This window comes from Erinaceus europaeus, chromosome 6, assembly GCF_950295315.1.
Source record: "Erinaceus europaeus chromosome 6, mEriEur2.1, whole genome shotgun sequence".
NCBI classification, from domain to species: domain Eukaryota; kingdom Metazoa; phylum Chordata; class Mammalia; order Eulipotyphla; family Erinaceidae; genus Erinaceus; species Erinaceus europaeus.
Window position 1 is genome coordinate 51,770,991 of NC_080167.1, and position 14,626 is coordinate 51,785,616.

The 14,626-nt window shown below is 40.6% G+C and overlaps 1 protein-coding gene across 10 annotated transcripts in view; it reads right to left on the reverse strand.

The window, feature by feature from the left end:
* Window positions 1-14,626, reverse strand: part of FRMD4A (FERM domain containing 4A) — a 593,356-nt gene that overhangs the window by 261,079 nt on the left and 317,651 nt on the right. For 5 of the 10 annotated variants that reach the window (XM_060192195.1, XM_060192199.1, XM_060192198.1 and 2 more), the window contains exon 1: window positions 824-997. The exons of the other annotated variants lie outside the window; for them this stretch is intronic. In XM_060192195.1, the coding sequence (XP_060048178.1) occupies window positions 824-982 (159 nt within the window). In that variant the 5' untranslated portion in view covers window positions 983-997. Of the gene's footprint in view, window positions 1-823; window positions 998-14,626 lie in introns of those variants that run through there. 10 annotated transcript variants of the gene reach the window in all.

Genomic DNA, 14,626 nt, shown 5'->3' on the forward strand with positions numbered 1-14,626 from the left:
AGAGAGAGAGAGAGAGAGAGAGAGAGAGAGAGAGAGAGAGAGAGAGCCATCCAGCCAAGCCACTTAATTGACTTAGTAGAATAACTTGGGTCCAACAAACCATCAACTAAGGAAGAAACAGTGACAACCCCGGCAAAAACCTGGTCAGATGCTCAGGTACCCATGAAGCTTGGCCTGAATTCCCTGGGTCTGTCTGGCTGTAATCTCTGTGGCAAGCAGGGACTTGGGTGGATGGACAGGAATACAGTTTGCTATCTTTGCCCTCTTAAGGACTTTATGCCACCAGAGTCCTTGGAGGAGCCCTCTCCATTCTCCTCCCATATGAAAAAAGGAGGGTGTGTATGAGCATGTGGTTTGGAAACCACCAGAGGGCGAGGAAGGAGAGGGTGGAGACAGGACTCAGGGCTTGTCCCCATGCCTACATCTTGCACATGTGCTTTTTCTCTCCCTCTCCTATCCCCTCTCTCTTGCAAAGCCATCTTTATCTCTGCAACCACAAATTGCTAAGCCCTGCTTTCATTTGTAGGGCTCTGTCATTTACCAGCAGGGTGACTGTGCACTTCCTATCACCTTCTCTTAGCTCTACTGACTTAAGCTCCCAAATGGTTCTTGGGGCCTCTATGTTCGAGGCTTACTTGCAAACTTAAATTTGATACAGCACCTGGCACCTAGGAGCTGCTGCTCAATTCACTGTGTTCCTCTGTTCACTAGAACACACTTCCTGGTCTCAAGCAGGCACCAGCAGCTTATACTCCACCATTCTATGCACCCATACATTTGCCATGCTTTAAGAAACCCAAGAGAACTAACTTTCTGGTCCCACCTGATAGATGGCCCTGGAGAAGCAGCATTGTTTCAGCATCAGCCACAGGACCCGGAGGTTGCTCCCCAGGTATGTCCTCAGCGCTGGGTCAGTGAGGTCCCACAACAGTGGGTCCCAGGCACATAGCAGGTTCAGGGAGCCCAGTGGCTCTGCAGCCATGCCAGCTCCAGGCGAGAGCCTAGGCTGTTCTGGTCCCAGGCTCACAGACAGGGCTGGGTTCTTTTAGAAACAGCAGGGTTCAAATAGCACTTAAATGCAATCGGGCAAGGAAAGAATGCAGTTAAAATAACTCTGCCCTCCAACCTCCCCACTGAGTTCCCTGCTAATCCACAGGGACTGGTTTCCCTCAAGGACTGCAAATGACTCCTACATCCAAATGCTTGCTCCCTGGTCCCTGGCTCTGGAAATTGACCAGGGACAAGATGAAAAGTCTCACACTGAAGATCATCACACATCACTCCCTCTGCAAGGGACTCCACCACTGCCACCAAGCCAGGCTAGGGACAGGTCACAACAGAATTTAGGGAAGAACATGAACCCTGACTCATCGTGGAGTTCTCAGATGCTGTCCTGGGTGAGAAGCAGAGCCAGCATTCCCAAGACATTCCATTTACTTCTTAACCCCTCAAAGGTAGAGATCTGTTGTTCTGCAGAAACAGAACCCAATTTTATAATAACCCTGGATGATTATTTTTGTGGGCAGACTGTACAGACTCAGGCATTTTCTTTGGAGACTGTCCAAGTTGAGGTTAGGTTTAAAAGGGAAGGAAGAGCACTTATCTGATAGTTTGAGTACGAGCATTTGGGGCAGTTTCTGTATAGGTATAGCACTAATCAACATGCTTGATTTCACTGCTCTTGGGATGACTTTTTCATTCTATATCAGGTATCAATACAGAGATAGAGAAAAAGAGAGAGAAAAACACCACAACACTGGAGCTTCTCCTGGTGCCATGGCACTCCCCTATGGTGTTTTGAGTTTTAACCTGGGCTGCATACATGTCAAGGCATGTTTTACCTAGTGAGCTTTCTCTACAAGATTTGGGAGGAAAACAGGTAAAGAAGGCCAAAGCAAAGCATCCTCCTGTATTCTCCATGAATACAAGAGATCTACAATAGTTCTCATGACTGTATTAGATATTAGCTAACAAGGAGAGACACCCAGTTAAACACGCTATATTAAGTTGCCTTGATTGGCGGTTTTGTGGGTTTTTTTTTTGTTTGTTTTTGTTTTTTTTGTACTCACCAGGACTTTACCATTTGGAGTAGACTTTTAAGAGAAAGACAAAGAGGAATGCCATACCACAGAAGCTTTCTCCAGTGTGGCAGGGGCCAGGCTTGAGCCTGGGTACATGACAAAGTAGGCACACTATCCAGGTGAGCTATCTTGCAGGCCTAAATTTTGATTATTTTAAATCATGGTTCAGAACATATGCATCCTGCTTAGAATGTTTCTAGTGATGACCACAAAATGCAATCTCTGACCTACAGGGATGCAGAGATTACACAGGCTCCTTTGCTGAATATGGGTCCTAAATCAGATCAATGGGGTTTACAGTTAATGGTTTTATATACTTTCCCCATATTTGTGAACTACTCTCTACTCTGATTCAGTTTTCTAGTCTTATTTCCAACTCTGACACCATCTCCCCATACAGTACTTTCAGCCCACCTGCATATTAGCTATAAGGCTCAGGCAATAATTAGTAAAGTCATAGGCCCCTTGGAATATACCTAAAATATATTTCCTAGCTTTTTCCAGAATGAGACCCCAAATCTCATCTGCTATATTCTTACCTTTAGGTTCCTGATTATTAAGCAATTTTTTTCTGCTTTATATCTCAATGCTTTTTAGCCATCAAGTTGCAGATGTTACCATGATGCCAACCTGACTTCTCTGGGCAAAATAACCTCACCTATATGTCCTGCAACCCCACCTCTCCTGAGCCCTGCCCCACTAGGGAAAGAAAGAAACAGGCTGGGAGTATGGATCAATCTGCCAATGCTCATGTCCAATGGAGAAGTAATTGCAGAAACCGGACCTTCCACCTTCTGCACCCCATAACGATCTCAGAGGGCTAAAGAACAGGAAAGCTTCCAATGAAGGCAATGGGATTCAGAACTCTGTTAGTGGGAATTGTACCCCTCTATACAACAGACTTGTTGATCATTATTAAATAAGTAAAATAAAAAAAGAAGGTACTAATCCTAATTAAAACAAGAAATAAAACCAAGAAATGAGAACACAAAGATAAGGGTAAGGGGATGATTTAGTCATAGTAGAACCTTTACCATTAAGGGAAGGAAGATTTTTAGTTTTAATATTCTGATGGTAGGATTCTAAAATTATGTATATATTTATTTGCCATCTGTACATCCTATATTCTATCCATCTACCTATCAATCATCAATTACCTACCTAATAATGTATTTTCAATTCATTCACCTATCCATCCTTCATCAGCATCCATCCACCCACCTGTGCATCTTCATTATCATCATCTATGCACTCACCTACCCATTCACCCATTCATACTCTTTATCCCTTTAATAATAATATTAGACAGGTAGTAGAGTACAATTCACTATTCCATTGGAGTGTCCTGGAGTCAAACATACCTTAATTTGAACTTGGCTGTATGACTGACTACTTTATCTCTAAGATGGAAGTCATTATGATCTCACAAGGTGTCTGTGAGTACTACCTGAAGTAATATACTTAAAGTTAATAGTGCAAGGCATGGCAGGTGGCTGATTTTAATTGGCTGAGTTTAGGTAATTTGGGACTATTATTTATCATGACCTCACTTGAGACCATCTAAAAATGTGTGTATCTCTAAATTATCTTCTCTGAATTGCTTTTATAATTTTATGTTGGATCAATGAATTAGTTGAATGAGAATATGAAGGTTATTTCACTGAAACACTTCTTTGTTGACTTTTATCAATTTTCTAAGAGTGATGGCTCAAAGGTAAAACACTGTGGTTTTGTTTCTCTGTATTATCCCTTTATTTCTACATAATCTATAAATAAATGTGGGAGGTATGGTGGGATCTTGTCTGTCTATAAGCGCTTCATTATCAAAGATAGTTATCTTTAAGAAAGAAATAGAAAGAGAAAACATTAAACCAAAAAGCAAATAGTGTGTGGAAAATGACTCCTCCATCAACATTAGCTAATAGCTTTGAAATTTTCAAAAGAAAATGAAAGCAAGTCATATCATACCACATCATAGTTCCTCCTGCACATGTCTCTGAGTTCTTGCTCTCTGTCCTCTGGGGATTTTGTCTGTGAATCGGCTCTTACTGAAAGTATGCAATTATGGACTAGATATGGGCAGTTTTAAAGACATTATTTTACTCTATGATTAGATAATATACCATTAAAAATGAAAAAGCTGTATATATATTTAGCTTATGGTCTGGGAATCTTTTAAGGTGCCATAATAAACTTTAAAAAATATGCCCAAATATAAATATATTAATTCCTGAGAACAGCAAGATTCGCCCTGCTCTGGAGTCTTAACATTCAGGACCCGGGGATGGTTGAACATCTACTCCAGGGATGCTTATTCTGGAAGACAGTTCAAGCAAATAGCCTTTCTACTATCAACCCTATGCCCTGTGCTTTTTATTTTCTCATTTTCTTATAAATGGTGGGGATTAAACCCAGGACCTTGTGCACTGAACCTTACACATTGAACCCAGTTATTATTGTTATCTTTTATGAGAGAGACCCTGAAAGCACTATTCCATCAACCATGAAATTCTACTTGTTTTGTCTTTGATGCTCTCACAAAGTGCTGAGCATGGAACCCAGGATGTCACATATGTAAGTTATACACTCTACTGCTGAGCCACTTTCTCAACCCCTCTCCTGGCCTTTTAAAGGGGTTCTGTAATCTCAGAGCTACTGGACATTGTGCATGTGTATGTGGTATCTATGTGGGTCTGCATGTGTGTACACGCGCATGTGTGGACACTTCCATTTGAGAGGAGAGAATCACAGTGCAAAGGGTCCTATTGGCTTGTTGAGGTCACAGGGATTGGCATGATGGAGCAGAGACTCACACCATGGCTCCCCAAGTGATTACTTGGCCTTGATTAATTTTAATGACTTAATGACTCCTCTCCCCTATTAATTATTTTCTTAATCTTTAGACTCTTGGTCACCAAACGTAGAGTCTCCTGGGTGACTAGAGAGTGATGGGTGTTGAGATCCGGGAAGCTCCCAATTCAAGACATAATTATGACACTGGGTAGACAGAACAGTGGCAGAGCACAGGACTTACAGTATGAGGTTCTGAGTACAAACCCTGGTATCTCATATGCCAGGGTAATACTCTGTTGCACTTTTGTTAATAAATAAATCTTTTAAAATTTAATTTAATTTTTGCCACCAGGGTTATTGCTGGGGCTTGGCACTGGCACTACAAATCCACAGCTTCTGGCGGCCACTCTTTCTTTCTTTCTCTCTGCTTTATTATTTTTTTATTTGATAGGACAGAGGGAATTTGAAAGGGAAGGATAGACAGAGAGGACGAGAGAAAGAACGTCCTCTGTGTAGGTGGATAGCAGGGGCTCGAACTTTGATCCTTACAAGTGGTGATATATGTGTTTGACCAAGTGTCTCATGACCCAGCCAAAACTTTTTAAAAGAAGACATATATTTGTAAAATATTAATATGTTTATTTATGAGAAAGAGAGATGGAAAGAGAACTAGAATGCCATTCTAGCACTTGCAGCACTGGGATCAAACAAACTCAGAACCTCAGGACTGAGAGCCTAAAGCTTTATCCATTGTGTCTTCTTGGGCTTCAGAAAACATAATTAAGCATAGGATCACCTCTTCCTTTAAGAATGATTTTGTGTATGTTTGGGGTTGAAGAGGGTCAGCTCATATGGATTTGCTGGTTATGTGACTTGGGACTACTTCATACAAAGAACTAAAGTCTTGGCCCCATGGCAAGGACATAGTGGGGGTTGTATTGTTATGTGGAAAATTAAGAAATGTTATGCATGTACAAACTATTGTATTTACTGTGGAATGTAAAACATTCATTCCCCAACAAAGAATTAGAAGAAAAACAACTTTTGAGAAGAGACTGAAGTTGGTGACTTGTGAATTGGGTGCTGATCTGGGAGGGAGGCAGAGGAGATGTAGAAGCTTGCAGGGCAAGGACTGGAGAGACACTGGGGTCTGGAAGACACAAAGGGCCCCTGCTAGGCACTGGCCAGGACTTCCCTATCCCCTCCCACTGCTCCCAGTATCCATCTGTTTGTCCATCTGTATCCCACGTCTTTATCCCCATGCCACTGTCTGTTCCCCATCCACACCTGACTTTATAAAGACAAAGGAATCATTTTTATGCAATAACTTCCTTGTCTGACTCCAGAGAGGTGGTTTCAGACACAATTACCACCTTGAGAGGAACTTGGAAATACTCTTAAGTGGAAAGTACCATGGAGCACTAGCACAAGCAAGCTCTGCAAATACATAAAGATACAGGCAGCCCTGTGTGCACGGGATGGGAAGAATACTAATATGAGTTCCCACAATCCGGGTCAGGTGAGAGACACAGGGAGCAGGGCTCAGGAATGAACTGAGGGAGATTCCGGAAGATGGCGGACTTAGAAGATGCCAGTGGCTTGAGCTCTGACAATATCTACTGGAAACAGTAGGATGTTTTGCCTTTAGCAGGACAGTCAATAAAGGGTCCTAGCGGTGACACCAAGGAAGTGACTATAACTCAATTTGGGTTAGAAAATAGAGTAAGAAGAAAGGAAATTTTTTTTTATTATTATTCCCGAAGCGCATCCTTCCCCCTCCCCCCATAACCAGTCCCTGGGGGCTAGAGATCTGCTCCTAGCAGGATCCCCTGCTGAGCTTCTTTCTTTACCAAGATTCCTGTCCCACCAGGGGGTGTCATTCCTAATTCCAATTCTATTCCTTTCTGAAACCCTTGGCCTTCTTTCCTTCTAAGTGGCCAATTCCAGCTACAAATATTCCACCAAGCAGAGCCTTACTCAGACAGGGAAAGACCACCAGAGGGTTTTTTTGTTTGTTTTTTTGTTTGCTTTATTTTCTCAACAATCAGCTGCCTCTGCTCAGGGGGCCTGAGGCAATCTGGAGCCATCCAAGCTGAAGACAGGACAGGTTTTTATACTCTGTTCTATTTTATTATCAATACTAGATAAATGCGTACCCCTTTCCCCCTCTCCTTCAGGTTGACCAGAATTAACTCTTAGTATATTTTCCATTGCTAGGGGACTGAGTGTCTTATCCACTGCCAAAGTAACTTGTTTCACTCTTTCTACCTCCCCTACCCACCGTCCCCTCCCTCCCACCTAGCTAATTAAATAATCAATCAATCAATCAATCAATCAATAAAAAACACTTTCCTTTCACTGCTCTTTTATTACTGTTCTTTTCCTTATCTTTTTAATTTTCTCTCTCTTTCTTTTCTTCTTCTTTTTCTCATTCTTGTCAACCTTCCTTCCTCCAGCTTTCTGAATTCACTGATACACGTTTGGGAATTATTTTGGGGAAGAAATCTGACTCAGAGTGGACTCAATCTGCGTGTATCTCTGCTCTACTTCCTTTTTTCCTCTAGGTACCCCTAGAATATACAGTGGATAGTAGATTTGCATAACTGTCTATTCTTGCTATTCTTGTCTAATCTTGCTATTCTTGTCTATTCCTGAGGTGGTTTTTTTTTCTTTTTTTTCCATTTTTATTGGTTTTACTTTCTTAACAATCAGCTGCCTCTGTTCAGGAGGCTTGAGGCAATCTGGAACAAGTTTTTTACCCTGCTCTATTTTATTATTAATATTATATAAAAGTGTATTTCTTCCCCCTCCTCCTTTAGGTTGGCCAGAATTAACTCTCAGGGTATCTTCCATTGCTAGGGGACTGGGCGTCTTATCCATTGTGAGAGGAACTTGTTTCACTACTCCTACCTCCTCTACCCACTCTCCCCTTCTCCCTCCTCCTAGCTAATTAAAAAATAAAATAAAATAAAAAATAAATTAATCAATTAAAAACTTTCCTTTCACTGCTCTTTTATTACAGCTCTTTTTCTTATCTTTTTTCTTTTCTCTCTCTTTTTTTAATCTTGTCTTCCTTCCTTCCTTCCTTCTTCTTTGGCTTTCTGAATTCACTGATATTCATTTGTGAATTATTTTGGGGAAGAAATCTGACTCAGAGTGGACTCTCTATGTGTGTGTTTCTGCTCTACTTCCCTTTCTCCTCTTGCTACCCCTAGAATATACAGTGGATAGTAGATTTACATAATTGTCTATTCTTGCTATCCCCTTTTTTCCTTTCTCTTTCTTCTTCACTTGGACTTGGTTGCTATTTTTTCATGGATTGGAGATATTGTTTGGCTAACTGGTAGTGATTAAACTGCTTCAATCCTTGCTTCAGTTGCTATTGTAATTTTTGAGGTTGGTGATTGCATTTGTCATAAAGGTATTTAGTACAGTGTTGCTTGTACTCAAAACACAACAACTGAGGAACAACAGAACATAAAAATAAGAAACACATAAATAAAAAAAATGGGTAGATCAAGAGCAAATAAAACTGCTACTACAATGAATGAAGACAAGAACACAAAAGAAACTACAAATCAGCCAGAAGTAACCATAGGTAAAAAAGTATGCAAGCAATAATAAACTTATTACTCAAAGAAATGAAAACAACATTGGAGGAAAGGAATAGCAGTATTAGGGAAACAACAGTTGAGACCCCCAAGGAAAATACTGATTATCTTGAGGCAATTAGAGAACTGAAAGCTGAAATAGCTGAACTGAGGAAAGAAGCTGAGGGAAGGGAAAGCAGACTAACAGAAGCAGAAAACAGAATTAGTCAGACAGAGGATGAGTTAGGGAAAACTAAGAAAGAGTTGAAAGAGCTCAAAAAGAGATTGAGAGACACTGAAAACAACAACAGAGACATATGGGATGATCTCAAAAGAAATAACATCCGTGGGGGTTGGGCGGTGGCACAGTGGGTTAAGCACATGTGGCGCAAAGTGCAAGGACCGGCATAAGGATCCTGGTTTGAGCTCCCAGCTCCCCACTTGCAGGGGAGTCGTTTCACAGGTGGTGAAGCAGGTCTACAGGTGTCTTTCTCTCCCCCTCTGTCTTCCCCTCCTCTCTCCATTTCTCTCTGTCCTATCCAACAATGAACAACATCAACAGTGGCAATAATAATAGCCACAACGAGGCTACAACAACAAGGGCAACAAAAGGGGGAAAAATGGCCTCCAGGAGCAGTGGATTCATGGTGCAGGTGCTGAGCCCAGCAATAACCCTGGAAGGAAAAAAAAAAAAAAAAAGAAGTAACATTCGTATAATTGGCCTGCCGGAGGAAGACTGAGAGGAAGGGGAAGTAAACATTCTAGAGGAAATTATAAAAGAAAACTACCCAGACCTGAATAACAGAAAGGGCATTAGGATTCAAGAGTCCCAGAGAGTTCCCAACAGAATCAACCCAGACCTGAAGACACCAAGACACATCATAGTTACAATGAGAAGAAGTAAGGATAAAGATAGGATCCTAAAGGCTGAAAGAGAAAAACAAAAAGTCACATACAGGGGAAAACCCATAAGACTATCAGTAGACTTCTCCATTCAAACTCAAAAGCCAGAAGATAATGGCAAGATATGCATCGTGCCCTGAATGAAAAAGGGTTTCAACTAAGGATTATTTAACCTGCTAGACTTTCATTCAAACTATATAGAGGGATTAAAACCTTCTTAGACAAACAACAGTTAAAGGAGGCAACCATCACCAAACTGGCCCTGAAAGAGGTTCTAAAAGACCTCTTATAAATAAGAACATCACTATAATACTTGCAATATATCAGAGCAAATAAAAATTTGTTGAACAATGGCACTACAATACATTAAATCCATAATATCAATAACTGTCAATGGCTTAAACTCACCCATCAAAAGGCACAGAGTGAGGGGATGGATCAGAAAACATAACCCAACCATATGATTCTTGCAAGAATCCCACTTGACCCAACAAGATAAACACAGACTTAAAGTGAAAGGATGGAAAACTATCCTACAGGCTAATGGACCACAAAAAAAGGCAGGAACAGCCATTCTCATCTCTGACACAATAGATTTTAAATTAAATAAAGTAATAAAAGATAAGCAAGGACATTACATAATTATTAGAGGATCAATCAGCCAAGAAGACTTAACAGTTATTAACATCTATGCACCCAATGAGGGACCATCTAAATACATCAAGCACCTACTCAAAGAACTTCAAAAATACATTAATAGTAATACAATAATAGTGGGAGACTTTTAACACCCCACTCTCACACTTAGATCAACAAAGCAGAGAATCAACAAAGATACAAGAGAATTAAATGAAGAGATTGACAGACTAGACCTCTTGGACATTTTAAGAGTCCTTAACCCCCCAAAACTGGAATACACATTCTTTTCAAATCCACATAACACATAGTCAAGGATAGACCATATGTTAGGCCACAAAGACAGCATCAGTAAGTTCAAGAACACTGAAATCATCCCAAGTATCTTCTCAGACCACAGTGGAGTAAAGCTAACATTTAACAACAAATAGAAAATTATTAAAAGTAACAGAATTTGGAAACTAAACAACATACTGCTAAGAACCACTGGGTCAGAGAGACACTCAAGCAAGAAATTCAAATGTTCCTGGAAACAAATGAAAATGAAGACACAACCTATCAAAATATTTGGGACACAGCTAAAGCAGTATTGAGAGGGAAACTTATAGGGTTGTTTAATCACATATTAAACAACCAAAAAAAAGCTCAAATAAATGACCTTACTGCACACCTCAAGGACCTAGAGGAAGAGGAACAAAGGAACCCTACAGCAACCAGAAGGAAAGAAATCACTAAAATTAGAGCAGAAATAAACAACATCGAAAATAAGAGAACCATACAAAAGATCAATGAAGCCAAATGTTGGTTCTTTGAAAGATTAAACAAAATTGACAAACCCCTAGCCAGACTCACTAAAAAAAAAAAGGGAGAAGACTCAAATTAATAGAAATGTAAACGATAGAGGAGATATCACAACTGACACCACAGAAATCCAGAAAATCATGCGAAACTTCTATGAAGAACTATACGCCACTAAGCTGGAGAATCTGGAAGAAATGGAAGAATTCCTAGAAACATATGCCCTTCCAAAACTGAACCAAGAAGAACTACAAAACCTAAATGCATCAATCACAGACAAAGAAATAGAAACCGTTATTAAGAATCTCCCCAACAACAAAGGTCCTGGACCAGATGGCTTCACAAACGAATTCTACAAAACTTTCAGGAAACAGTTAGTACCCATACTTCTTAAGCTTTTCGACAAATTTGAAGAAACAGGAATACTTCCTTCCACCTTCTATGAAGCCAACATAACCCTGATACCAAAAGCTGATAGGGACACAACAGAAAAGGAAAACTACAGACCAATATCTCTGATGAACATAGATGCCAAAATATTAAATAAGATCTTGGACAACCGGATACAGCAGCATATCAAAAAGATTGTTCATCACAACCAAGTGGGATTTATCCCAGGAATGCAAGGCTGGTTCAACATATGTAAGTCAATCAATGTCAAAAAACTACATGATTATCTCAATAGATGCAGAGAAAGCCTTTGACAAACACCAATTCATGCTCAAAACTCAACAAAAAATGGGAATAGATGGGAAATTCCTCAAGATAGTAGAATCTGTATATAGCAAACCTACAGCCAACATCATACTCAATGAACAGAAGCTGAAAGCATTCCCCCTCAGATCGGGGACTAGACAGGGCTGTCCACTGTCACCATTACTCTTCAACATAGTATTGGAAGTTCTTGCCATAGCAATCAGGCAAGAGAAAGAAATGAAAGGAATTCAGATTGGAAGAGAAGAAGTCAAGCTCACACTATTCGCAGATGATATGATTGTATACATAGAAAAACCTAAAGAATCCAGCAGAAAACTACTGGAAGTTATTAGGCAATATAACAAGGTATCAGGCTACAAAATCAATGTACAAAAATCAGTGGCATTTCTCTATGCAAACACTAAATCTGAAAAGAAGACATCCAGAAATCACTCCCATTTACTGTTTCAGCAAAAAACCAATAAAATACCTAGGAATAAAGTTGGCCAAAGAAGTGAAAGACTGGTATACTGAAAACTATGAGTCGCTACTCAAGGAAATAGAAACTGATACCAAGAAATGGAAAGACATCCCATGCTTATGGATTGGAAGAATAAATATCGTCAAAATGAATATTCTCCCCAGAGCCATATACAAATTTAATGCAATACCCATCAAAGTTCCACCAAGCTTCTTTAAGAGAATAGAACAAACACTACAATCATTTATCTGGAACCTGAAAACACCTAGAATTGCCAAAACCATCTTGAGGAAAAGAAACAGAAATGGAGGCATCACACTCCCAGATCTCAAACTATATTATAAAGCCATCATCATCAAAACAGCCTGGTACTGGGACAAAAATAGGCACACAGACCAGTGGAACAGAACTGAAAGCCCAGAAATAAATCCCCACACCTTTGGACATCTAATCTTTGATAAGGGGCCCCAAAGCATTAACCAAACCCAGAGCTTCATGCATGATAGTAAGGCATGTTCTCTACTTGTTGAGGCATCTCCCAACCCCACAAATGACATTTAAAAAACTCTATCATAAAAGCTTTACTATTGCTTAATGATAGAATTTGAAAGCACAGTGCAGTTTCTGCAACGTCAAAATCTTGTCCAGTGAAGCCCAGAGCTAAGTCATTTCAAACAGAGTGAGATCTTTCCCAGAAGCCAGGTGAGCTCTCTTGGAAGAACTGCAGGGAAGGGAGTTGGGAGGTGGCTCTCCTGGTAGAATGTACATATAATCATGCTTGAGGACCAAGATTTGAGTCCCAGACCATCACATGGGTGTGCCTGTGGGGAGAAGATTCACAGCAGTGGAGTGGTCGTGGTATCTCCACTCTCTCCATTCTCTCCGTCTCTGTCTCTCATAATCTAAGAGGAAAGAAAAAATGGCTGCCAGGAGTAGTGGAGTCATGAAGGCACAGAATACCAGTACCAATACAGGTGGTAACAACAAACGAACAAAAAACTATAAGGTATAAAAAAGTGAGTTGGAGAAGGTGCTGGAGAAGAAGTGAGTACATAAGAAGTACATAAGAAGAAGTGAGGGAAAAGCTAGCTGTGTTTAGAAATGCCAACTACCAGTATTTTTTGGTTTTATAGAAAGCAGATTCCTGTAGGGTTATGTATGAAGTTAACATTTCAGGATCACATATGGACTCTTTCAATTCTCAGTTCCTACTTCTCATTTGAGTTCAACATTCCCCTCCTAATTTCCAACACAGAGCTTGAACTTAGGTTTCAATTTCTGGCACATTTTGTTCTTTCCATTGGTGGACTGCTTTTGTCATTAAATCTCCATGTGCCACTGTAAGGCTGACCTGAACAGAGCCGTAAGCTTTATTCTCTAAACAAAGGTAGCCCATAACTAGTGGTTAGTATTCTATAAAAATACACATTTTACTCAGTTAGAATTTACATGCCGTATGCTTTGCCCATATAAAGTATATAGTCTAGGGTATGGGAAATACCTTATATAATAAGTGAACACCTTGCCCTGAGTGAGGTTCCAACCCTGACACCACATAGGCGAACAACAGACAGCACTGGTGTCTCCACTCCATGGATGGTAGAGCAGTGCTGGTTTGCTTCTCTCTTTGTGTTATGCCTCATTCACTCCTCTTTCTATGTGTCTGAAACCAAGGGAAAAAATTGCCCTGGAAAAACCAGCTAGGAGTGGTAATGTGCATGCCCTGATTTCTCCCCTGTGCCAAATAAAGTGTGCAGTTCAGTAGGGTTTTAGTATATTTATGAGGTTGCACAACCTTCATCACAATTTAATTTTAGAACACTGTCATCACCCCCCTAACAAAACCCATACCCATTAGCTGGTACCACCACTCCCCATCACATTCTCCCTCCCCAGCAACCAACAACTAACTGCTCATCCACTTCCAGTCTCCACAGAGCTGCCTATGCTCGACCATACACATCACAATGGGGGTGATGTGACTGACTGTGTTCATTTAGCACCATGTTTTCAAAGTTTACTCCTGTTGTGGCATGCATCAAGTTGCCATTGCTTTTATTGGGCAATTCAAAAGCATGGGTGGGAATTTGGGCTGTGTCCACTGTGGGACACTGTGCATCACATTGTGGTGGACATCACATGGAATACTTGTATATTGGGAGGTACTTTCCTTATTTCTCTTGAGAAGATATATATGAGGGGTCCTGTTGGATCACACTTCAATTGTATGCTTAAACTTTTGAGATGTTGCCAAGTGGTTCTCCACAGTGGGGTGCCCTTCTCCTTTTCCCACTATCAGTGTGTGGTGTCCTAATGTCTCCACGCACTGGCCAAGCTTGCTGCTGTCACAGTAGCATGTGCACTCAACCAGGTGTGCCACCACGCAGCCCCATTCTGCTGTCACAGCTATGTTAGTGTTTTGGTAGCATTCCTGCATCCTTCAATTCTCCTTTATGGCCTTTGAATGAGCTGAAGGGTAGAGAGCAAGTCTGAAAAAGGTCTGGGGGCTCTAGAGGACTGCCCTACTATCCCTTCTAACTTTGCCTGAAGTCTGTGCAAATATCTAGGAGAATGAGGCTGGAGAAACCCAGGAGCCCCTTTTTTTCTTCATTCCTCAATAGCTCTACTCTTCCTTTTGTTCCAGACAT